This window comes from Ipomoea triloba, chromosome 4 (genome assembly GCF_003576645.1).
Source record: "Ipomoea triloba cultivar NCNSP0323 chromosome 4, ASM357664v1".
In the NCBI taxonomy this organism is placed as follows: domain Eukaryota; kingdom Viridiplantae; phylum Streptophyta; class Magnoliopsida; order Solanales; family Convolvulaceae; genus Ipomoea; species Ipomoea triloba.
Window position 1 is genome coordinate 8560584 of NC_044919.1, and position 26575 is coordinate 8587158.

General features: G+C 33.8%; 2 protein-coding genes and 1 non-coding gene across 6 annotated transcripts; 1 reads left to right on the forward strand and 2 right to left on the reverse strand.

Moving 5' to 3' along the window:
* Window positions 1–506: 506 nt before the first annotated feature.
* On the forward strand, window positions 507–6148 carry LOC116017856 (protein NPGR2-like). 3 transcript variants are annotated; one of them, XM_031258501.1, is made up of 6 exons: window positions 507–893; window positions 1632–1915; window positions 3060–3312; window positions 3427–4643; window positions 4968–5121; window positions 5589–6148. In XM_031258501.1, the coding sequence occupies exons 2-6, from the start codon at window positions 1646–1648 to the stop codon at window positions 5903–5905; spliced, it is 2211 nt and encodes a 736-aa protein (XP_031114361.1). In that variant the 5' UTR covers window positions 507–893; window positions 1632–1645; the 3' UTR covers window positions 5906–6148. The 3 variants fall into 3 exon arrangements, with proteins under 3 accessions (XP_031114361.1, XP_031114359.1, XP_031114362.1); XM_031258499.1 differs by having other exon boundaries at window positions 1645–1915; XM_031258502.1 differs by lacking the exon at window positions 507–893 and adding an exon at window positions 968–1149.
* A 575-nt stretch (window positions 6149–6723) lies between these two features.
* On the reverse strand, window positions 6724–13851 carry LOC116016285. Of its 2 annotated transcripts, none has more exons than XM_031256470.1 (10): window positions 13687–13851; window positions 11076–12801; window positions 10850–10987; window positions 10257–10328; window positions 9566–9607; window positions 9380–9469; window positions 8323–8430; window positions 8115–8207; window positions 7904–7974; window positions 6724–7810 (listed from the first exon to the last, which is right to left on the reverse strand). In XM_031256470.1, exons 2-10 carry the CDS (start codon window positions 12639–12641, stop codon window positions 7036–7038), a joined length of 2955 nt encoding a protein of 984 aa, XP_031112330.1. In that variant the 5' UTR covers window positions 12642–12801; window positions 13687–13851; the 3' UTR covers window positions 6724–7035. The 2 variants fall into 2 exon arrangements, with proteins under 2 accessions (XP_031112330.1, XP_031112331.1); XM_031256471.1 differs by having other exon boundaries at window positions 13552–13851.
* A 3867-nt stretch (window positions 13852–17718) lies between these two features.
* On the reverse strand, window positions 17719–17791 carry TRNAA-UGC. Its single transcript has one exon. It is a non-coding gene; the product is annotated as a tRNA-Ala (tRNA).
* Window positions 17792–26575: the final 8784 nt, after the last annotated feature.

A 26575-nucleotide genomic window follows, 5' to 3' on the forward strand; every position in this document is an offset into this window, starting at 1 on the left:
TCCATAATATGTAAAAAAATTTTAATTAAAAAAGAGTACAGAAATTATTTCTTTAAAATAATTCATTTACATAAAAATAAAGAAATAAAATTATTAAATATATAAACAAATAAAGAAAATAAAAACCAATTTAGATAGACAATAAAAAAAATATGACTGTCATGCAGTAAATGTTAAAATGTAAAATTAGAAGGGAAAGTTTGTAAGGAAAAAAATGATTTATTAATTTTACTAAATATATGTAATAATATCTATGACATTATATTTTATGGAAAATATTGATTTTGGTACCAAAATTCAACACTGGGACCCACAACCATTCTTACCTATTGTCCATGGAACCTTGTTTAATTCTCTCACCTAAATTCAAAAAGAGCCAAGGCTCAAAGTCATCAATTTTTTATTTTTTATTTTTGACTTAATTTTTTTAAAAGTATTATTATTACTAAGAACATTAATAAAATCAGTCTTCACAGAATCACAGTTAACGAGAAAATTAATGATTTAGAAAATCTCTGTTGTGTTCACACTTTCTGAAACGGAAGATTCCTTCTTGTTGGTTTGCATATTTAATGCATTTCTGGAACTGCTTTGCTTTATCCCAACTTTCAAATTTCAATCTTTTCTCTCATTCTCTGCAAGTCTGCATCAAAAACTTCACTCCCACTGCACTACCCCAAACACCATAACTGCTCCAAAAATAAAAGAAGAGAGAGAGAGAAAGAGAGAGGGCAATGCCATACTCCGTACAAGAAAACAAATCCCAGAGAGCTTTGGATTCTTGGGTAATCAAAGCGTATCAAGGAAGCTAGTTTTATGTGTCTGGGAAGAAAATGGCTGGTGGAGGTTTTAACGTTCTGTGGGCTCAGTCAATGCCTTTTACCCTTCAAAAGGTGCTTTTTTTTCTAATTCTCTCATTTTTTACACTGTTGATTGCTTTGACAATAATGATTGATGAGTTTGATTTTTCTTGAATTTTTGGGGACAAAGTTTATCCTTTTACCTGAGTGTGTTTGTGTGTTTATATAGATGCATCATACATGTGTGTTGGAGAACTTTTGTGGGTTCACTTACTTTTTGACATGGTTTGTAAAGTTCTTGAGGTCTGTGATTGGGAAATGCTGGTGTGGTGCTGAACTGAGAGAGTTTGTAAGTGGACAATGCTTGGATTTTCTGAATTGAGTTTTTCTTTTTCACCCATTCTATGAGAGCTTTGGTTCTGGATATAGAACATGCTAAATTTTAGGGATTCAAAACATTTGGTTTAGATAAACTTAGGTGTATGTGTTTGTAAATATGTGGCAATTTACTTGAATTGCAGAATTATATGTGTTTCTTTATAAGGAAGATTCTGCTACTTGAACTCAAGATGAAAGGGTAAAACTAGTTTGTCATTATTGCATTTAAGTTTGAAATTTGGCTTAGAGATCTTTCTTTATTTCTATAGATGGAGATTTAATTTCATTTTGTAGCAGTGTTTTTCTTTTTTTTGGAACTAATATGCCTTGAACTAAGATCTGTTAAGATTATAACGAATTCACATAATTTAACTGACACTGGTGTTATTATATACTGTTCTAGTGATGCTACTCAAGTATTCTTATGGTTTCTTAGTGATAAAAAATGTTCAGTGTGATGAGACAGGATGAGCATCAAATATTGGATTTACAAGTGGAAAGTTAGTTCTCGTCTGAGATTGCAGAAGATGATGAAGTGTATTTGTTCTGGGGAGCAATTCAGATTAGATGAAATAATTCCATCATCAGAGTCCCTAGCAACTCGGGACTATTCAGCTTCAGCTTCAGCTAGCGGATTTTCTTCACGAGCTGCTGGCGAGGCAGATACAAAGGCAGATGCCAGCAATATAGAAGAGGCTGAATCATCACTTCGTGAGAGTGGGTTTTTGAATTATGAGGTCAGTGTGGCTAGGTTCTGCTTCTTCAAATTGGCTTTCCGTAAAAGACTTCATAATGTGCAATAAAATATACAGTACTACTTATTGCACCTAAAAGGAAAATACTTGGTGGACTCCCATTTTTTACACCGAACTTTTACTCTATCTCACAAGTTCTTGATGTAGACACTTTTCTGTGGACTCACATCATGAAAATAACAAATCCTTGTTTGCCACATCTAGGAGTAGAATTTGGGAATATGTATAGTAGAAGCCCACCTAAAAACACCAAATGACTGCCTTGATGCATTTAAAGTGCGGGGAATGATGCACCAATGCGGCAATGCTGCATCATAATTTTAAAAATTGAAAGAAAGAAAGAGAGAAATAGATTAGACTAGGCACTACCTAAGGTTGTGCAAAGGACCACACGGAGATAAACCAGCCTAGGGTGTCCATAACTTACCGGCTCAAACCAAGAAGGCCAATAGGCTACTCCCGTTGAGTGTCTAACGTATAATCTTGTGGTTATCAAGTCAACAACCTGACTAACTTCGTTGGGGTTGCCCCTGGGCTTGTGCTTCTTGTATCCATATTAACTTGATATCCTTACTGCTAACCAATTTGATCCTTGATGTTATTCTATATGAGGATATTGAAAATGTTTGTATTGGTTTTCAGCTATGAGGCTGGAGATCTAGGATTATGTATTCTTTGACTAATTATATGATCGCCTGTTGGCTGTATGATACTTTTTAAGTAATGTATGGAATATGTCATTTAGTTTTACCTTATTGGAAAGTATCATGCTTTATTAAATTTTTTCCATGTACTGCTATAGTCTAGTAGAGGGCCTAAAGGCATTTTATTGTGTATGACTCATATGTACGAAATAGAGCCGAGCAAAGTAGGTCAAAGGTGCGGGGGCAGTGACCCTGCGGTACAATACATGGGTATTTTAGTACATGTACATGTTTAGAGATACCTATAAATATGTTGATTGTATCTCTAGATGTTTGATTACCATCACAATTAATAAAAGAACTGTTTCATTCCCATGGACATAGGCACTCTGCCGAACCACATAAATATTGTCTTTACTTTCTGCCATTGTTATTGCTTCTTGTTCTTGTTATTGTTAATCTCGAACACATTTCAAATTCAGGAAGCCAGAGCCCTACTAGGACGGCTTGAGTATCAAAAGGGAAACTTAGAGGCTGCACTTCATGTCTTTGAGGGAATAGACATTGCTGCAGTTATTCCAAAAATTAAAATTTCCCTTGCAAGAAGATCTGACCCGCCCAGACGTAATTCACAAAGTGATGCCACCCTGCCAATGTCTATGCATGCTGTAAGCTTGCTCTTCGAGGCTATGTTACTCAAAACGAAGTCATTGCAAGCTCTTGGGCGATTCACAGGTAGTTACTGGCCTTCTTAACTCTCGTGTATGCATATATTAGCGTGCATTCTTATTTTCAGTAGTATTAAACTTTGCGGCATCACCTAAGCTTTCTCCCCGTGTGGCCTAGCAGAAGCTGCTCAGACGTGTAAAATAATATTGGATACTGTTGAATCTACATTACCTGATAGTCTGCCTGAAAACGTTGCTACCGATTGCAAATTGTTAGATACTTTAAACAAAGCTGTTGAGTTGCTTCCTGAGCTTTGGAAACACGCCTTTGCTCCCCAAGAAGTAATTTTGGCGTATAGAAGGGCACTACTTTATAATTGGAATCTCGATGTAGAAATCAGAAGTAAAATCGAAATGGAATTTGCCGAGTTTCTTCTCTACAGTGGTACAGATGCAATTGCTCCAAACCTCCGCTCACAGTCAGAGGGCTCCTTCATACCGATGAACAATATAGAAGAGGCCGTTCTGTTGCTTCTAGTTCTTCTCAAAAGATCTATCCTCAAACCCACGGGACATGAGCCATCTATCTTGGATCACTTATACTTTGCATTATCAATAGCGGGTGAACTTCGAGAACTTGCCTGTCATGTCGAAGAGTTGCCCCCGGGTATCGTTGGAGGAAAACAAAAATTCACTACTTTGTCTCTATGTTATTACGCGGAAGGGGACAATGCGGTCTCCTTGAATCTGTTGAGGAACTTGTTAAACAATAGGGAAAACGAGAACTGCATACTCGAGTTACTATTTGCTGCCAAGATTTGTAAAGAGGACACCAACTGCCTCGCTGAAGGGATACAATATGCTCGAAAAGCCCTTCCCAAACTCGAAGGGAAATGTGATCAAATGGCTAGTGTTGCTAGTTGCTTACTCGGTCTCTCGTTATCTGCTCAATCTCGCATCGTTGCATCGGATTCACAAAGGACCTCGAGACAGTCTGAAGCACTCGAGGCCCTCGAAACTGCCCAAAACTTGACGAGAGGACGGGATCCCAATGTGCTTTTTTATCTGAGTCTGGAGAACGCAGAGCAGAGAAAGTTGGATGCTGCGCTTTACTATGCAAAGGAACTGCTGCGGTTGGAGGCCGGATCGAGTATTAAAGGATGGATTCTTCTCGCTCGGATATTGTCTGCTCAAAAGAGTTACGTAGATGCTGAGAACATAATCAATGCTGCTCTAGACGAAACGGGGAAGTGGGATCAAGGAAAACTACTGCGAACCAAGGCTAAACTGCAAATTGCCCGGGGAAATTTGAAGGGGGCTATAGAAACATACACCCATATTCTTGCAGTTCTTCAAGTTAAAAGAAAAAGCTTTAGAGCTCAGAAAAAGCTAACCCAGGTATGGCATCAAATGAGTTATGTGATAACATGTTCTTACTTTATGTGCAGTGATACGTGAATTATTCGTCCTGTACTTTTTTTGTTCCATAACTCGGAAATTCTCTTGAAATTTCTTAAAAAGTTTCCCAATATTAACCATGACACTGCCTTTAGTCGTCACGAGTAATTCCACTATGTTAGCTTATGCTTTGATCTGCATTTATTTCACGTGTTTCTAGACAGTCAAATAGTGTTCTTGATTCTTTAGCTAGTGGACTTGATCTTTTGCTTCTTATTCCTGATCAACTTCAATGCTTGCTCTTTTTCTTATTTTGACCCACAGAAAATGAGCAACACCGACAGAAGTTTAGAAGTGGAAACGTGGCACGACTTAGCTAATGTATATACAAACCTGTCACAGTGGCGGGATGCAGAGCTTTGTCTTTCGAAATCAGAGGCTATCGCTCCTCATTCTGCTTCGAGATTGCACTGCACAGGTATATTTCACTTCTCCCACGCCTTATCCTGTCCCCCTCACTTCCTATTTCCCTTGTATTTGGCATGCATTCTTTCACGCCCCTCGACCTAGCAAGTAATGTTATTAGATGGTTGTCGTGATTATTGAATAATGCCATTGATTAATCTAGCATTAATGTCATGCCATTTGATGTAGAATTTCGTGAGAGCTTGTTTTTTTTTTTTTTTTGAGCACTATTGACTCCATTACAATGTAGTATCTGTTCATATATACTTTTTCAACCCACTGAAGCACAAAGAGCTTAGTTAAAAACCTCAAGTAGATTTTACTAGAGATAAGTTCTCGTGCATGTTTTTTACTGCAAGAATGTTGTTATGTTACCTTGGTGATTTATAGATGTTCTCGCCATTTCTCATATGGAAAGTTCTCTATTACGAGACTTCTCTGTTGTTAATCTGAAGGCGCGTTTCTTGGTTATATTGCCAGGTTTACTCTACCAATCTCGGGGCCTAAACAAGGAAGCTCTGAGATTGTTTGGGAATGCTTTGGACATTGAACCCGACTATGTTCCAAGTCTAGTATCCACCGCCATTGTTCTCAAACAGCTCGGTTGCCAATCAATGCCTGTCGTGAAAAGCTTTTTAACTGAAGCATTACGCCTTGACCGAACAAACACTTCTGCATGGTACAATCTCGGGTTGTTTTACAAGGATGAAAATGGCGCGTCTGCACTGGAAGCTGCAGAGTGTTTCGAGGCTGCCACTCTTCTCCAAGAATCTGCTCCGGTTGAGCCCTTCAGATGATGCAATTCCCAAACCGCGTTTATGCAGGCATTCAACCGAAACTTGTACAATCCTTGCAGATTATGCATATTATCCTTTTGTTTTTGGCAGTTTTATAGTTCAAAAATAGGACTATTATACAAGATGTATTTATGTTCTTCATAGATTATAGCTTGAGGAACAGATACTTGGAAGATGCAACTGTGTTCATGTTTTGCTCTATTTTTGTATATAAGAATTAAGGTTTCCACCATTTTTCTTGAATTCTTGTTGGTACATAAGTTGAAGACTGAATATCAAATAAAATTGGGCAAATTATTCTATGGACCCGAGTCTACCTTGCAAGGTGGATCTAAATCCAAAATACATAATTGATATGGATTAATCCCTCATTGTATCCCAGTATATCATAATGTATCTAGATTCTAGAGTATAAAGATGATAAAGAGAATTTAATCCCATAAGAAGCCCTTTAATTGATTACCCTTGAATCATAGAGAGATAGTGTACAAAGCTTCTTAGGTGTTGTAGAGAGAGGAAGAGAGGGGACCAAAAGCCAAAAAAAATCCCTTCACTTGAAGGGTTAGTGCCTTTTTATAGGCTCATCCATGTATACTACACCGAACATACGTACAGAGTATTTAGGGTCGTATATCCGGGGTATGTTCCCTATCAATAATTTACATATTAAATTTTCACAATTTATATATTGAATATTCACAACTAAATGTTCATAATTTACATTACTGAATGTTCACAATAATTGTGAGAACATTCAGTATGTAATTTGTGACTCCACTTGTGACCATTCCGTATTGAATAAATTGCCACTCGAAAAATTTGTAAATTGTAACATTGTATTCAATTGCTTAGGAAATACGGAGTAAGAATTTTTATGCAAACGAAAATGAAAGAGCCATCCCATTTGCATTTGGTTCCTATGTCAGGCTGGATTTTGTACAGTAAGTTAGTTCAAACCCAGACTAAAACCAACACAGTGCCGCCATATATTCTGTAATGAGTAGTGAGGTTAAAATAAAGCATCTAACTTCAGTAGCTACTCTGAAGCATATTACAATTGTGTTCATCCCTTCCAGCCTCTAAGACTGCAGGTGACTGAGAGCAAAACCAATGGAATTCACAAAAATTGCCTACCTGCAAAACTTCTTCAGGTACAGATCATGCGCGACATATTCCACGCTCACAATCCGATCATCAAAGACTCGACCATGTAAACAATGTGCAGCCATGCTTGAAGCTTCTGCTCTTCTATACTCTATTAGAACACAGCCGGGCTCAAAGATATGCTCGAGATTATGATCTGTTTCCTTTATTTCTTTGTCTGCAGGAGAAGCATCCGAATCCTTTTTCAAGGATGATTGTAATTCATCAGAAGAAGCCTCTAACTTCCCGTCATATTCATTTGATTTTAAATCATCCTTTGTAAGTAACTCATCATCCACCTGAAGCTCCTTTGCTGAACTCGGACTATCAATTCTATTAATGATTTCCACTTGATCGTTAGCGGGATTGACATAGTCATTACTATGATCAGCCACTAGTTCAGAGCTACTAACTTCATTAAGGCATTCTGCAGGTTTATCCTCAATAGGATTGTCACCAAGCTTACTGGCATTTCCATCTTCCTCAGAGCCATGTGAAGGTTCGGTTATGCCTGCTTTATCATCGCATGACCTCTTGCTAATGTCAGTCGAATGTGCTTCCATGGGCTCTTCATTAGTCTTGAGAGGTGGCAACCTGCCAGCTTCTTCCAACTCAAAATGAGTACTTTCTTGTAATGATTCTACTCTATCAGTCTTGTGATCATTCTTGGTAAGAGTTCCATTGCCTATTGCTTCAACAGTTTCCAATGTGGGGGGGCATTTGCTCTGCTTTGTGACATTAATAGATTTCACAGTACCAAACCTGTGGTATCATCAGCCAAATTATTACTATTTAAGAAAGATGGGGAAAACACAAATGATGGAATAATCTAGAAGATGATTTAGAAATGTGGACCTGGCACATTCTAGCCTAATATCTTCCATCATTTCTTCAAGTTCTTGTTCTGACAATCCCATAGGATCAAACTGTGTATGAGGTAAAAAGCAATACTAATCAAATCAACAAAAAGCTGTCTAATACTCTAATGCTCACTAAGAAACAGTAGTACAAGTAAAAAGTAGAGAAGTCTTCAGACAAAAAAGACAGATGACAAAACAAGTGTTACCACATTTTTCAGCTTCAGTACTTCTGTGGGACTTTCCAAAAGTGGCTTTGCATGCTCTGGAATCCCATAGTAAGGACGATTCTCAACATTTCCCTAAAGTGTATACATCTTGGTTAATAACTCATCAGCACCAAGGGGATGGGAATGTTAAGTAGGAGAAAAAATCCCAAATTTTTATCTGAAAGTGAGAATTGTGGAAACACAGTACCACAAGTGAAGCATCTGGAATAGCTTGAACAACTGTTAGTACTTTTCCACCCAATTTCATTCCATTAAGACCAGCACAAGCTTTAGCAGTAACTGAATGGTCAGCATACTGAAACAGATAGAATAAAGAGCTCCATCATGAAAATAAAATAAAGTTTGAGAATGTGAAACAATCAAGGTGCAAAAGGTCTGAACTCTGAAGGAAGCTACTAAACTTTCATTTTAGAAATGCAACAGAACCATTCTCACAGAAATAAGGCGGCTTAAAGGATAGAAATCAAATATTAATCCACTTTCACGCTCGCATTAACAGAAAGTGCTCCTCTAAGCAACCAGGTGAAGATAATGAAAGTAAGGATGCATCCTGTTTTTATATTTGCAAAACAATCTGCAATTATACCCTGGCTTATATTTTTGCATCACTGTTAAAACACCCTGTACCCCAGAGTGGGATCATGAACTGAAGAGAAATTCAGAGACTTCTCTAAGTGTGCATTAGCAAACACTTTAATATACCTCCCCTTTCAGCTTATAGAGACTTCTCTAAGTGTGCATTAGCAAACAATTTAATATACCCCCCTTTCAGCTCATACTTATCAAACAAGATAAAGTTTTTCCTCCCACACCAGGCTTACTTCCCATGTTCCTCCTCTACAATGATATGTCCTAACTGCTGTTGATTCTTCTAGCCCTGTTCTTAATCCAACATGAAATTTCACCCAAACCACAATAATGGTTATTTATTTATTTGGCTCCTTCTGGCTTAACCTTGTAATATATGCATTCCTATTAAAGGGCAAGCTTTACATGACATATTGACATCACGACACTACAACACAAATTTGTCCCCATATAATCATCACCCTTCAACCTTGTGATGTCCTTGCTGCAAATTCAGAGCAAGCAGTCTATACTGTCATTTGCAAGGAAATGATAAATTATATCCAGTTCCCACAATAAAACCAATTCTAAATTATCCAACTCTTTCTCAGGTAGCAATCAAGGAGTAAGAAAGTAGAATTAATCATTTATATAAATAAATAAAAGAATAAAGATACCTCAAGAAAAGCACATGGTTCATTAAGATCTCCATTCAACACAAAGCGGTATGCTTTCAGATGTCCAAAGGCTTTAGCAATCTCCATAAGCTGTGAAAGCATCATAAGAACAATGAGATAGGGAAAATTGAAATTACAAATACCATTTACATAACAACTCTTAAATTAACATTAACATTCTGTTACCATTTCAGATGAAATAACTTCTGAGATTCCACCTATAAAAATCTACAATATGAAAGAAAAATTGTTAGAATACATAAAGGATAAAGGGATTACCAAATGGAAAAATGGAGAACCTTCAAAACAATGTTCAACACAAACACGTACTAAAGAATACCTTAATAACATCAGGAACATAAGAAGTATCAAGTGTCAAAGGACTAGGCATTTGTTTGGCCTACAGCTTACTGGAGCAAGGCCAAACAGGAGGTCCTTTTTAGAGTAGATAAAAGGCATGCTAAAATTTGAGGCTTATTTGAAAAGGTCATTTTTGAGAAGAGGAAGCTGTTAAAAGAACTTTTCCAAAATTACTATCTTACATGCAAAAAGAGTATTTAAAAATGATTCTTTTCGAAAGATCTTTTAGCCTCTTATCTACTGGGCCAAACATGAACTTAGATTTGAAGAGAAGACAACAAACACTGGAGTCGAGGCTACAGATGAAGGCATATACAAGGTGCAAAGCCATGTAAGAGATGTGCAATCTTGGAAGTTTATAATTAGAAGTTTAAGACTTGCAAATACAGGTCATGTAATGTCTCCTATGAATGTAGTTGTTCCCTGACTTTAGGTTTCTGCTGTGATCCAGTTGCTTACAGTCATCCATACCTTCAGAGATCAACAAATTATATTCAGCAATTAAAAAGGCACATACCTTATGAGGTGAATCCATTACAGCATCACTTATCCTATCAACTGCAGCCACTGAATTTTCTGCAACACCAGTCTGCATGAAAATAGCAACTGTCTGAAAACCTGCTACATAAATAGTAACCACAACAAACCTCAGAACTTGCATATTAGTAAAACACAGAGCTTAACTCCACATGTAAGAGGCTCAAAGCCCTAAATCACAGATCAGACTAATATGTTCAAGTTGAAATCACATAGAAGATGATTAGCATATAAAATCTTGTTTGTGACATTTAACTATTTAAGTCACTTGAAATTTGAAAAATATTTAAGATGCTTAAAGCATAGCTTAAGTTCATATATAATGGCCCTTGAGAAGGACAATAGGAAAACATAAAATAAAGCAAACAACTTGTCTCTATCATCAAGTTCTAAACAGTCTACATTTGCTTTACCCTCCAGAAAATAGGAACTATAAAGTAATTGCGGTGAACATTTATACAAGCACTTGAAATCACTAATGAAGAACATCAAGTTCTCATTAATCCTATTGAATATAAAAGAATGTAGTTCACAAACAGAAGTTATAAAGACATTGGTTGCCACAATTCTTACTCCCACTTCAACAAAATCTTTAGGACGCCTGATCTTAAGAATTGAGCCGCAGAAGGATCTCCCATCAAAGAAAAGTGCAGCAGAAGCATCCTCAGGTGTCAAAAATTCTAGGAGAGCTTGGGCTTTCTCCTTGTGTATCTGCAGCAAGGCAGCAAATGACAATAGATTGCATCATATCTGCTAATGGTATTATAAACATACAAACAATAGAACAAAATATACATACCATACAGCTAATACAGGGCTGTGTTCCTTGAATACGGTTGACACCTGAGGACAGCAGAAATTTATTGAAGCATTCCATAACATCTTTATCAGATGCTGAATTTGGCAAGTTTTCTACATAAAGCGTTCTCATAGGCCGCGTTGCTTGTGTTAGCTGGATTGATTCAACAGCATGCACTAATGGAGGATAACTATTTGGGAAAAACACAGCAGGTTTTGTTGCAAACAGACTGCCAGGAGCCACTACAAATGACTCAAGTGTGCTCAATGATACTGACTGTGAAGAAGATGGCAAACTAGAAAGAACAGGAGCAGGAATATTTTTCTCTGTTGCTGCAGGTGGGAGATCCCAACCTGCAATTCTCCTCTCTGGAGAGCGGCTAGTTGGAGATGGAGTTTTAGCAGCAGCTTCTGATTTCCTCTTTCTTGGTGAATAGCCACCAAGCCCACTTGCTGACCCTGAATGCCGCTTATAATGAGCAGTTTCACCATTGTTGGATATCCTCTTCTTATCAAAATCAGAATTTGATCTTCCAGATTTATCTTTTGAAGAATGTGAGTAGGTTTCAGTACGATCTCTGACATCATGTGATGAATGCTTGTGTGCCTTTGGAGAAGGTGAGCGGGACTTTCTATGACTTTCTTTATCACGCTCTCTGCTCCTTGATCGTCTTCTTTTTTGCCTTAAATCTTCATGATGAGATCGCTTTGAATCCTTCTTTTCTGGAAACTCAGAAACTCTTAGTTTTGATGAATCATGTTTTTTATCAGCATTCCTGTCCTTAGCTTTCTCTTCATCTTCATGTTGGTGTTTTCTTTTGGTTTCTTTTTCGGATTTTTCTTTGTTTTTGCCTTTATACCTATTTGTACTTGAATAATTTCTTGAATGTCTCTTCTCAGATTCATCCTCAGAAGCATTACTTGGCAATTCATCATTTGTTCTCTTCCTGTACACCTGTCTGCTGTCCTTATCATGATGTTTTTCTTTTCTTTCCTTCTCATATATTTTACTACCTTTGTCAGTCAATATGTCCTTCCTGGCCAAATCATTTACATGTTTGTTACCATGTTTATTTTTGGAACCATCATTAGACTTATCATCCTTTGTCCTCCCACCATGAGGAGCTCTATCAATTTTGTATCCACTTATATTCTTGCCACTTGTATCATTGCTAACTGCCTCCCCCCGTTTGGTTTCTGTCTCTCTAATTTCTTTTTTCTTGAACCTTGCAACTTTCCTTGCCTTATCATCACTTTCTTCCCTTCTTGAAGTTAACTGAGAATCCTTTGAATTATGCCTCACACTACTTGGTATGGAAACATCACAATACCTGTCAGATCCCAAACTATCAAAAGTCCTGTTGACAGAGTTTTCTTTATCTAATACAACAGCAGCACCTACAGAACTATCCTTGATTTCCTCAATATCTTTCTTGTTTTTCCGTCTAAGCATAATTTCAGCACATGTGAAAGGTCTTGTCCTAGCTGAAGTTCCCTCGTCGCTTTTGCTCTGAGAAGATGCATTATTGCTTGCATTCATCTCTTTTCCCAGACTGGATCTGCCCATAACTCTCAGTTTAAACAATTGGAATTAAAAGCTTCCAGTATCTTAATCCAGTTGTACAACATTTAAAATGAAACAACTCCAGAAGATCTCCATAAGGTAGTGATGGCAGAAGCTAAAACTCCACTAGACTCCACTAAAACTCTTTCGTAGAAATAAGTAGCTGCATCCAAGAAAAAAGATAGAAGTTTGCTATAGTCATCAACTTATTGATAAGTCAAAATAAGTGAGCATCAGTTTTAAAGGAATATTTAACTTCATATATAATAAGATTTCAAAGCAATAAGCACTGTGATCCAGCATTAGAAAGTTGGAAATAACATGCTTAACTGATCTGTTTTCCAATCATCTACTACTGCAAACAAGATCCTTCTACATTCTACAGAGCAAATTTCCATTGCCAACTAAGACAATACTAAATCCAGGGCATGACAACCCAATAAAAGCAGCACTACAAAGTCTCAATTTTGGTAAATAAAAAGATTCTTACTGTTTTTGTTATTACTAAATCCAGTGCATGTTAACAATTTCTTGAAGCATAAATTCCCACAAGTACATTTAGCTGAAAGAAAATCTAAATAATTTTCAGCCTCTGCTTTTCAATTTTCAATAAAAGTTTCGTGTTAACAATCCTTAGAAACAAGGATTGTTAGTACTGTTAATGCCACTTGAAAAAAGCAAGTACGCAACAATTCAATTATTCTCTTCACCAATCTGAGCCAACTTTACTTTTCATTCAGTTGTTTTCTCAATTAACTTTCTAGTTAGCCTTGTTCTGAAGAAATTATAAATTCGTCGCCCCCTTTTTCCTCCTCTTCATCACGAAACTGCTTCCAAAAACATTTAAAAAAAAAAAACCAAAAATAATAATTTCAGCGCCACCACAGTCTCCTAAACTGCCTCACAACCATACCTTTCGGGTTGACTGCAACACGGCTCCGCCATTGCCGAACACTCAAGCCTAGTAAAGGCAGCGACCACGAGCTCTCACATCTCCCTCCATTAAAAATGAACTAGGAAAAAATAAATTAAATAAACTCAAAAATACCGGAGAAAATAGTTGAATCTCCTTCAATCTTCTTCGTGAGCCTTATTTTGTTCCGCCATTCAGAAGCGCAGAAAGAAAGGTAATATTTTGAGGCGGAGAGAGAGAGAGGGAGAGAGACGACGGCCGGAGGTAAGAACTGGAATCAACTGAGATTAATGAATTAGGGCTTTCTATTTTGCTTTTACCATTTGGGAAGTTTAAATGACTAGAATAGGCTTCTTGGCTCCCAAATCTCGCACCGGATACGGGATTGATAAGTAATTTTATATTCAATAAAATTGCTCTTCCCCGACTTAGCCTAGTTAATTCGTTCGACTTAGAGAACTTTTTTTTTTTTTTTTGTGATTTTTGAGTAATTTTTGTAACTATGATTAGAGAAGAGAATAAGAAAAAAAAAATAGAAAAAGGAAAACAAAAAAACAACGGCCCGCACGAAATGCGCACGGCTTCTGATGTTCCATCAATTAAATACGAACTTAGAACAATCAAATTACTTGGATTCCACAAACAACAAATTTGTCTCAAAAGAAATGGATATACGGACTAAAATCGTAGAATTGAAGAAAATCAGCTTTCTCACCATTAGATTCAATCGTCGTTGCCTCGTCGCCGGATGTTGAGATGCCAGTCTGCCGTTCGAAGAGAGAGAGACGAACCGCTGCTGGACTGCCGAGGAGGAGAAAGCCACTGCCCCGCTGGATTGTCGTCGAACCGCTGCAACTCTGACCACCACTGTCGCGGGCGCTGCCTGCTCGTCGCGACTGGCCGGCCACCACACCTCGCCCTTGCCTTCGATCTGCAGTTCGAAGACAGAGAGAGGGGGCTGAAACTTGGAAGGGAGATGATGAAGGCTGAAATGGAATTAATTGGTTATATATATACCTAAGGTTAGCAAATTGAAATATTTAGATTTAATTTTATATTTCGATTTAGCGACGGAATTTGAATCTGTCGCTAGATCTAGCGACGAATTCAAATTCCGTAGCTAGATTTATTTTTTTAAAGATTGTAGTCTCACCCGATTATTACTCTAGCGACGGACAAAATCCGTCGCTAGATCTATCGACGGAATATGAATCTGTCGCTAGATCTAGCGACGAAGTCAAATTTTGTAGCTAGATTTTTTTTTAATTGTATCTCACCTGGTTACTGCTCTAGCGACGGATTCATATTCCATCGCTACTAGCGATGCATTCATATTTCATCGCTAGATTTTATTTAAAAAAAATTGTAGCTCGCTCCGTTAATTATCTAGCGACGGAATATGAATTCGTCGCTAGATTTAGCGACAGATTTAAATTTTTGTAGCTGGATTTTTATTTAAAAAAATATTGCTCACTCCGTTAATTATCTAGCGACGAAATTTTGAATCAAATAGCGACAGATTAAAATTTTCGTCGCTAAATTTTGTCAAAAAAATTTGCGCATTATTCCCAGGTTTATTTTGCTTATAAAAAAAAATGAGCGCGAAATTTTTGACAAAAATTCTTCTCAAGTTTATGCGCAAAAATTTACTGCTAAAATTAGCTACAGATTTAACGACAACATTTTTTTCGTCTCAAATCCGTCGCTAATTTTCAATTTTTTTTAAATAAGTAAATCCGTCACTAAACCATCACTATTCCGTCGTTAAATTAGCAACGGAATGAATTTGTCGCTAAATTCGTCGTTATTTTTGCGCTTTTTTGTAGTGTAAATTCTTCACATTTGAGGAAAAAGTTTTCAAAGCTCAATGTGGTATTTTGATTTTCACTGACAAAGTTTTTCCTACTCGACAATTTTGTCCTCATAGAACTTTTTTAATTACCCTTATTTTTTGAAACCAATTACCCTTATTAATATTATTGATTGTGTAATGGCATATTGATCTTTATACATTACTCCTTACATTTTCAAACATAACCAAACAATATAATCAATATTCCCAGTTATTTCATTTTTACCAACCAAATAATGAAATCAATTTTCTTAATAATTTTTTCCATAGAATTTCAATTTCAGTCATCCTCAAATATTTTTTGCAAACTAAACGCGGCCTAAGGGTCAAAGAAAATGAATTGAAGATGAAAATATATATCAACTTTTGACATAAGGGTGCAAGAAGACAAAGATGGTAAAGATGAAAAGATTAGAGTTAATTCCATTTTTTATTTTAGATTTATAGGTGGCAGTCCACTTTAAGTCCTTTTCTATCATAACATCCACAGTTTGTTCTAATATTATTGTGGCATGATCATTTTTGGTCATTTATAAATAAAACAAATTAAATATCGTTAAATATAAGGGCATTTCAGTATTTCAATTATGGATTTTTTTAAAAAAATAATAAATATACAAAAATTTAGCGGTTCAACCTACTTTGTATAGAAAATGTTGAAATGTCATTGTATTTAACGACATTTCAACGGTTTTGTTGATGGAGAACTAAAAATGATCATGCCACAATAATACTAGTACCAAATGAGGATGTTATAATAAAAAATGACTAAAAGTAAACTGTCACCTATAAATATAAGACCAAATATGGAATTAACTCAAAAAATTACAACTTTATTAAAAGTTTATGTTTTTTTTATAATTATTTTAGTATACTACTTTAGACTTTTGAAAAAAGAAAATGATATATATACTCAAGGGAGTAAAACTCTCGCCACATGTATTGATTGTATTGGAGGAAGATGAAAAGAAAATAATAAAAACTGTGGTCCATATCATGTAAGCAGAAAGTAGAATATTGAGTAGAATGCGAGAGTATGTGTAGTATTATTCTTTGTAAAAAGAATAAGCTTATTAGTGGTGTAATACCCTTTATAGTACTATTGAGTGCAACCAAAGCACAAAGAGTCAATATCATCTCCACTGAAACTCGAACCCATCCATTTCATATGGGAGTGCAATCGGGTGCCACTAGACTATAAAGTCTTAGCGTACAAACATATTACGTAGGAGTATAAAAACTCCAAAAAGGTTATTAGACAATTGTTTAGTACAAACTTATATAGTGTTGTAGAGACTCCCACCTCCTAACCTATTTTTCAAGAAGTTGAGTTAACAGTTCAAGTGAACTTGCATAAACAGTCTATTACATTGTAATGGTCTCATATAAAAAATCACTATATATCATATGAGCACAAGGTGTTTGACAATTATCTAGTATCTTGAGACATCTATATGAGGTATGAGTTGAAACCAACTTTGTTTAGTCATTTTAGTGAGTATAAAAAAGGCTATATTGTTTGGAAATTGATAGGATGTTACAAAAATTTAATGAAAAATGATGTTTGCTTGTAATATTATTTGTTTTGTTAAAACTTAACAGTGTAAGAAAATAAAAAAAAATTAGTAACTTATCTACATTTTTCAAGGTCAAAAAAAGATCTTGGTGGCAACCCCAACTAAGTTGGTTGGGATGTTGAATTGATAATCATAATGTTACAAGTTCGATTAACAGTTGGAGTGAAAATTAATAGGAAAATACATGAATAGAATAAACTTTAATAAGAAAAGTAGAATTTTAGGTTGAATCGATAACAATTCATGGAACCACTACCATCTTTAACAAGTAAGCTAGAATAATCTAATTAAATAAAAAAAAATTGATACTATTACTTTAGCATATAAAATTTAAGTATCCCTCATTAATAATAGAAGCTTATGAAATAATAAATAAATTTTATGAAGATATAAAACAAACAATGCTTGATGGTTTTATGGAACACATGTCCATCATAAAGTGGGTACAAATGTACAAAATAGGAGGTATGGAACAGTATTCTTTTCGACTAGAATCCACGTTACAAGCTTAGGTGAAATCGCGATATAACAATTGTTATTATTATTATTATTATTATTCATTGATTATAGATAATTGAAAATTTGAAGATTTTTTTGAAAATAGAAAAGTGCAAATGTTTTGGCCCATTTGCATCACAAGCCCACGGCAAGGAAGTATAAAATATAAAGTCCATCCACGCATGCATAGCGTCCAATCCCATTTGTTCATTTCCAGACAAATATCTGAAAACGGTAAATTGGAGATGCGGGGGATCGAACCCCGTGCCTCTCGCATGCAAAGCGAGCGCTCTACCATTTGAGCTACATCCCCAAGTTGAAAGCTCAGTAAGTTACAATATATAAATATTTAACTCGAGCAATAAATGCTGCTATCCAAATTTTGTCTTCATTCCCTTGTGCATATTCCAACAGATAAAAATATACTTTTTGCTTTTTTTAGTACATGTTTCCATCAGGCATGACGTATAACTCATTATTTAAACTATATATACATATAATACTATATGCCTTCATTTTCAAAGATATGGTAATTTTCTATAAGAGATGACACGCAGGAAAATGACAGTTTTAAGTGATAAATTTTATAATGCCCAAATTTTTTTGAGAAAGTAGTGTTATATCATTTTGAAAAGATTTTATCGTAGAAATAAGTTTCATGCCAAACATCTTGTACTCAGATAACATGTAATAACTTTTCATATAGGAGGTCATAGGATCAAGTTTGAGAAAGTATAAATGAATAGATACTGAATCTAATCTGTAATACTAAAAAAGAAGTAAGTTTCATTTATTTTTTTTTTGAAATTTTTTAATTAATCAAAAATTTCTAAAAAAGTTTTCAACTTTTTCTTAATTAAAAAAAATTAGATACACATTTTTTGGGGTCAAAAATGTCTTTTTAATCCATTGAAAATTTTACATACCATTCCAGAGATAAACAACACAAAGAAGACCATGCACAATAAATTTAACAAAGAGAATATTGGTAATAATTGAATTCATAATAATTTTTTTTGAGTTCATAATAATTATATAAAAGAGTTATGTTTCACTCATTTGACAACTATTATTTGTCAGGTATTTACTCATCATTAATAATTAACGAAATGATTTTGACGTCATTTTTCTTGCGGTGGATGTCCCAGTGAAAGCCGATCCCAACACTCAACGCATGTGAGGTTGCATTATATTACATACGTTTCTTCCGACAATCAATAAATGACGAAACAAAAATCATAAATATTTTCTGCCATTATATGTCTTAGGCGTTCCGTGTTTGGTATGCATCACATCACTACTCATGTTTTTTTTTTTTTTTCTTTTTAGAGTATCACTACTCATGGTTTTATCTCCAAAAGATAAAATCTCTCCCTTTATCAAAAATCTTATGGTCAAATGGCATAACTATAGCTCTCTTAATTAAATGGAGGTCATATGTTCAAACTTCAGTAATGCGACATTGACTATTTGTGCTTTAATAAATTAAGAAAGTATGTAAACATATGTTCATTTTTGGGGTTTTAGGGTAACCACACCACACGGTGGTCCAACATTACCGAAACATAAGTGATAAATAAATAATGAAGGAGAAAAAATAAAGTAGACACAATATTTTTAATGTGGAAATCAAATTGGTGAAAATTACATGCCTTTTTGAGCGATGTCAAACTAAATTTCACTATATTTTGTAGGTAGTTGGTACATGTACAAATTGTGTAATATGTTGTATTCGATATTTAGGTTTAGTCCATGTTCCACCATTATGCCTATATAAGCCTGTATTGATGGGATGCAAGACAGACAATTATATAACACTTAAAAGTAATGGTACTCATATTGCTCAGACTCCGCAGATCTATAGTTCAAGAGACAACACAACAGGGCATTGGTACCTGGTATCCATCAACATATATACTACATTGTAATTGTAATAGAGTCAATGGTACTGAATAAACAAAACCCTACGTCCTTATTCATAATTTGTCACTCAAAAATCACTTAAGCTTCCCGCGCAGACTTGGTGCTCATATTTTTGTCTTTTATATATTGATAATTTCTTTCTAATAACTAGTTACACCATAAGTCGTCTTTAAAGTGTACCTAACATCATGACTAACCATTAATTTACAAAAAGTTAGTTCATTTATGTTTTTTTTTTTTCAAAACCTTTTACAATTAAAAAGCAGAACTAGTTAATAAAAATAAAATGTCGCTACACATCACTCATATTCTTTAATAGACTTGGGCTAAAAATTTCAATGACTCATGTTGTTTTCACTGTTTTGCAGTTACTTTCAATGTTGATTAAAATAGTTATAAGGTTGAAGAAATGGAGCTGATGACAAACCCCCCTGATAACATTTTTTTTATCAGTATTTATTTAATTATCTATAAATAAACAATTAAACATCCCTTGCAGTGTTCACCAAGGAATTGAACAACAGTACTGATGAAGTTTCCATGAAAGTTCCTGTATTGCGTGGACAGATTTTTCTCATAATTTTACTATTATGAATGCATTTTTAATTATCTAATCTATCTAAAATCTAATAAGTATAAATGAATGAAAATTATACACTTTATTTATGTCTGTCTTTTTTGTAATTTTTATATACTATGCTATAAAAGATGTACTATACAATATTTTGGTCAAAAAATATCCCTACTATTATAACTTCTGATATTTTTTCGAACTATTGTTATGAGACCTCTTAAACAAAGAGGTTAAATACATGCCCTTGAAGGGGCGACTGAGTGGGTGGGTGGAACATGATTCTTGTATTTGAATGATCATGAGTTTGGTTCTTTCCATGATCCTATTGATTGAACTTGTCACACATGATCTTCTTATTAATGTAGTGATCACCTCAGAAAGGGGTGTGCATTATATTCCACTATTTGGTTATTTTAGTCTTCTTTTTTAAAAAATATATATAACAAAATAGTTAAGAGCAAATTACTTTTTTTTTTAATAAAAAATATGCTATTTTAAAAAATTGGTGAATAGTCTAATAGTCTAATATTATGCCTCTATTATTGAAATAGTTCACTCTTGAAAATTAAAATAACTTGTTAAACAACACAATAAATCTATTTTCAACATATTCAATGAACTGTACATATATATTTTCTAGCAGGAAATAGGAATTGAATAATCATAATGATCTACATCTAGAATTGTTTTTTCTTTTCTTTTTCATTTTCCATTTTCCTTGCTATATATTATGTTTAGGGCTCATTTAATGACTTTAGGGTCTAATGACATGAAATAACTCTCACAAATGAAAGGTCATGTGAGATATTACATTGTAATAAAATTAAATAGGTCGGGAGAAAAAAGGGTAGCAAGTCTTAATTTCTTTCGTTATATACAAAGAACATGAGGAGAAACTTACTTCAATCTTCCTTTCAAGCCCCTATTTAACATATGGAAAACCATAAATTTCATAATTAACATATTCCTCTTTTTCTTTTTTTTTTTCTTTTTTTTTTTAATAAACCCTTGAAGTTATACTTTTCCTCTTATGTTCTCTCTAGATTATATTTTTGCTAAATTTCAATCCATTCAAACACAACATTATATTGATTTGAACCAACAATTTATAATTCAAAGTGGAAAGAGTTTAATTCCCCTTTAAACAATATATTGAATTTAAACTTTGTAAATATAGTAGCAGATATTGAAAAACCTATCTTAAATAGGGTTTGAACAAAATTCAAATATGAAGAAATTAAATTATGGTATAACAAGACATTATATTCTTTCATAGACCTGGGCTAAAACTTGCCACGACGACTCATGTTGTTTTGACTGTTTTGCAGTCGCTTTCAATGTTAATTAAATTAGTTATAAGGTTGAAGAAATGGAGCTGACAGAATCCCCAGATAACATTTATATTTATCGGTATTTATTTAATTATCTATAAATAGACATTTCTTGCAATATTGTTCACCAAGGAAGAATACTGATGAAGTTTCCATGAATGTTCCTGTATTACGTTTGGTTCATGAGTTTTGATTTACTATTGGATTTAAATTCAATTGCTTGTTTGTTTAACTATTTTTTATCCATTAGCATGAGATTTATAGGAATGAAAGAAGTTGATGGTTTTGTTGGGTCTGGGTCCACCATAAATCGAGTACAAAAGTACAAAAATATTAATAGTATTATTGTTCAGGGCGTTAGGCCCAAAACGGCGGTCCAAATACATTGCACTATAAATAATAATGCTGCTGCTAGAAATCGAACCTTGGTGTATGTGTTGAAGGTTAGGATCAAAAGGCATTGGATCAAGGGATTTAGTGAACCAATGAATGATTTTTAAAGGGAGGCAATAGTGTGGTGCCTTATATAATCTCGAGGACTTTTCAGATGGTTGACAATTGTACAACATCGACTAGTCTTCATTCTTGATCACGGGTAAATAGAGTATCCTACATTTTCATATGTGATATCTTGGGTGGCTTGGGTGGTTAGTGCTTAGGTCAGTATACTAGAGGTCACATGTTTGAACCTTGTTAATTGACTTTTGTTAATATTGTGCTTCCTTTCAACCTACTTCTTGGCCCATCATTCTTCTATGCCACCCCCTTAGTCAAGATTTTCCTAATAAAATAGACACTCGAGTCCCATAGCCTCATCAGAAGTCATTTCTTTGTGAAATTATATATACTTTCATTTTTTTTGGAATGAAAAATGAGGAAGTAAAAAAAAATTTAAAAATAAAATTGCTCTCATTTGTTAACTATCTCTACCCCCCCCCCCTTCTCTCTCACAAAAAGGTACATATAATTTTTTTAAAAAAAATTCTGATTCCGATTTTCATTCTCTACGTACTTTTGCTAAAATTCATTTCAATTTATCGAGTATTTGATTTTGATTATGATAATCTAACCAAATTCAATGTACTAATGCCAATTAATTCAAATACAACTAGTTATGAGAGCTCTTAAATAAAAATGTTAAATACATGTCTTTAAAGGGGTGGTTGAGTGACTAAAACATGACTATCGTATTCAGATGATCATGAGTTCAATTATTTCCAACACTTCATCGTTTGATCCTTACGCAAGGTGTTTTTTTTTTGTTTTTTTTTTTTTTTGGCTGCTTCACCTCACAAAGAAGTGAGAATTATATTCCATTGTTTACTTATTGTTAATTTTTAAAAAATATTTCAAGAGTTTGGAAAATAACTTGTTAAATAACGAAATAGACATGCTCTATATATTCAATGAACCAAATATATGTACGCGTTTTTTCCGCGGGAGTTATTAATCATAATGATCTAGAATTTTATTTTTCTTTTCCTTAATTGTTATTAATCTATTATGTTTAGACGTAAATTGGAGAAGAAGAAAATGGGTCGGGAGAAAAATTGGTACCAAATATTATCTTTTGTTATATACAAAGAACATGAGGAGTCAGAGGAGAATAGTTCAATCTTCCTTTTCAATCCCCTATTTTAACATATGGAAAACCTTAAGTAACATATTGTTTTTTTTTTTTTTCATTGAATTGAAGTTTACTTATACTCATTATTTTCTATCCATCTCAACTTTTACCCATTCAAACACAACATTATTCGAACCAACGATTTATAATTCAAGTGAAAAATTATTGATTCCCTTCAAATTAAATAAGGTATTGATGGTTTGTTTGGCTCATGTAGTTGGACACAAGATATGAGAATGGAAGCTATACATATCGTTTGATTGACAACTTTTTAAAATACTAGTATAAAATTTAATTACTCACATCATTAAAAAAAAACTCATTACCTAATTTAAATAATGTATCATTTCATTAATTAATCTTTATCCGATCTATCCTCATTTCATCGCCTCACTACATAGGATTAGTGCTTTTAGATTTTTGTTTTGATTATTTGTTCATATGAGTGCTTTGGATGTCATCATATTAGAATCAATTATCTTGATTTTTTATTTTTGTATTTCAAAACATTTATTTCAATTATAGGGTCATATATAACCAAACAACAATATAGATAATAATTTCAATTTCAATCTTTTATCAAACATGAAAAATACTTTAATTTCAACAAAACTCATTCCAATTACCAAATATTTGATTTCGATTCCAATTCTCATGTTTGAACGAAACACACTCTGAGTTCAAACTTTGCGAATAAAATAGCATACATTGAGAAACTTATCTTAAATAGGGTTTGAACAAAATTTGAGTATGAAAAAAATTAAGGTATAACAAGACATTATTATTTGAGAAACTTATCTTAAATAGGGTTTGAACAAAATTTGAGTATGAAAAAAATTAAGGTATAACAAGACATTATTATTTGAAAAGTTTAAAAAGAAAATGATAGTGTTAATACTCGCTTACGTAGATCGGCTACTCAGAAAGTTTTCTCACGGTCGGTAGATCGGCAACTCGGCCCGACCGATGTTCGGTCCGACTGTCTCAGATCGATCGTGACCTCGATTGATTGATAGTGAATATGTCGGGGCCGCCACGTGCTCCTTCCCGCTTGGGCAAGGAGCGAGGTAGGCGCATGCGCGCCACGTGCTCGCCATCCCGGAGCCCCGGAGATCGCAACTTTCCCCTCTTATAAATACCGCATTAATGAGGAGAGAGATGATCTTTTGGCTGAATTCTGCACGAAGCCCTGAAGTGTGCTCGGACAGTAGGAAAGCTCACTGCCGACCCGCCGACCCCTTCTAGCCGTTTTTATATTGTAACTCAGACTTTGATCCTTTTGCAATAATAAGAGATCGTATTTACCCGCTTTAAGCTTCGTCTTGCCGTATTTAGCATTATCAGAGAAAGAAAAAAGGAGTTTAACATTTACCATTGATGACTTATATATACTTCAAATGGAAGGAGTTTGATTCTCTTTAAATAATGTCTTAGATTCTTGAGTTCGAATTTGTGAATAAAATAACATATATTGAGAAATGAGAATTTTACCTCAAATAAGATTTAGACGAAATTCAATTCAATTATGATAAAATTATGAATTAATGACCGTTTTAGTCCATCGACTATGCCGTAATTATCAAATTAGTCATCGACTATCTATTTTGACCAATTAAATCTTCAAAATATTAACAGCATAGTTGAGAGACCAAAACAACCATTGATTCTAAAATTATGGTATAGCAAGATATGATTATTATTAAGAAAGTTTCTTCTTTAAAAAAAAAAAAAGAAAAAGAAAAAAGAAGTTTCAAAAATTTATCATTTACTTGGTCATGGTCATGGAGTTAACAATGGACTTTTGAACTGTCAATAGTCGGCGAATGACTAAAGAATCGGTAAGATGTCTGCAAAACTCGATTGGAGTCTTGACTGCAGAATTGAAATTTTGTATTCATGAAATAAATTAATCCATTTATATTATTAAAAGAAATTTTAAAAAAATCATAATAAAGAGGGTACGTGGAGGTTGTTATTTAGTAGACAGTCAATTATTATACTGTACTCTCTTAATTGAAGTATATAGAATTATGCATGAATCTCTGTGTGTGTGTGTGCCCACTTTAGTTGGACTTCATTTTTACTAATATGACAATTCAGTTAATTTAAAATAAAAATTTAATTCAATTGGAATAAAAATAAAATTCATTTAAAATGGGAACTTGAATCATAACTATAGGGTTGATTTAGTCCTCAAATGTATCACTTTTCACATTTTAATTATTTCTTTAATAGTTTTTCATCTAGCATTCACTGAATGCTCAATAAACAAATGATAAAGTTACGCTATTAAATAAAAATTAGTTAACATTGTAATTTTTCATACCTTGATTCTACTTCCCTTCGATCAATCAAATGTTTTTTTTTTCAAATAAAAATTACAAAATCAGTGAAAATTTTCGACATCTAACAACTAAAAGCCCTAAATATTTTTTAATTTTTACAATTTTTACTGAAAAAATCTAGAATGAATTGTAGGGTGAAATAAAGAATTAGGACAGTGTGACTCCATGGAGGCAGTCGAATTAATCAAGGGGAAAATACTCCATGGAGGCAATCGAATTAATCAGGAAAATAAAATGTGTGGATCAACTAGCTTATATCTTGGTCAGAAGATCAAATATCGGATTAGTACCAATAACATTTGTTCGATAATTCATATTTATCGTGAGCAGAATTGTGTAGCGGATGCTTTAAAACGCCATTTTCTATTTAAAATATATGCGGACTTCAATTGGGCATAGTTTAAGAACCTTAAGTATAAACAAATGCATGCCACTAGATGGTATAAAAGAAGAATTAATTCATACCTAATACTCAGGCACTCACCTACTATATACTATCCAATAATGGTTCAAGAGGTTGCAGATGTAACATTTTGTTAAAACTTCAAAAATTCTGCGCCGCATTGTATGACGAATCTTAAATTAATGTTTGATTATTTCTTCTAAATTCCAAGGATCAAACAGATCTTGAATACCAAACAGTATATCTATAAAACACGCTGTCAAGCACAAGAACATACAATTTAAACCCTTTTATTTTAGGTTGAATAAATTTTAATTAGATTATAATTCTATCCTATATGGTATATGAATGTAAAGATTATTGTCAAAGTTTTTATACAGATTTGTGAAGTGAGATGAATTTGATTCAATAAGGACTTATATTTAATGCAGAAGATGCCCCTCTCTCATCATACCAAACAAAAGAAAGAACGAAAAAAAGGAAAGGTTATTAATCGTTCAATTCTCTCCATAAACAGTGCTTGAGCGATCCCAACCAAGTTAATTGGACTATTAATTTGGTAATCAAGGCTTTAAGTTTAATTTTCCGTAGGTACGATTTATTAGCTCTCTTGGTTTGAGCCGGTCAACTATGGTCAACTTAGATTAATTTACCTCTTAGTGGTCATTTGTTGGCTAAGGTCATAAGGCAAATAGGCAATGTTTACCTAGTATATACCCTCAAATAGTGACTGAATATTTTTCTCATCAAAAAAAAAAAAAAAAAAAAAAAAAAAAAAAAAAAAAAAAAAAAAAAAAAAAAAAAAAAAAAAAAAAAAAAAAAAAAAAAAAAAAAAAAAAAAAAAAAAAAAAAAAAAAAAAAAAAAAAAAAAAAAAAAAAAAAAAAAAAAAAAAA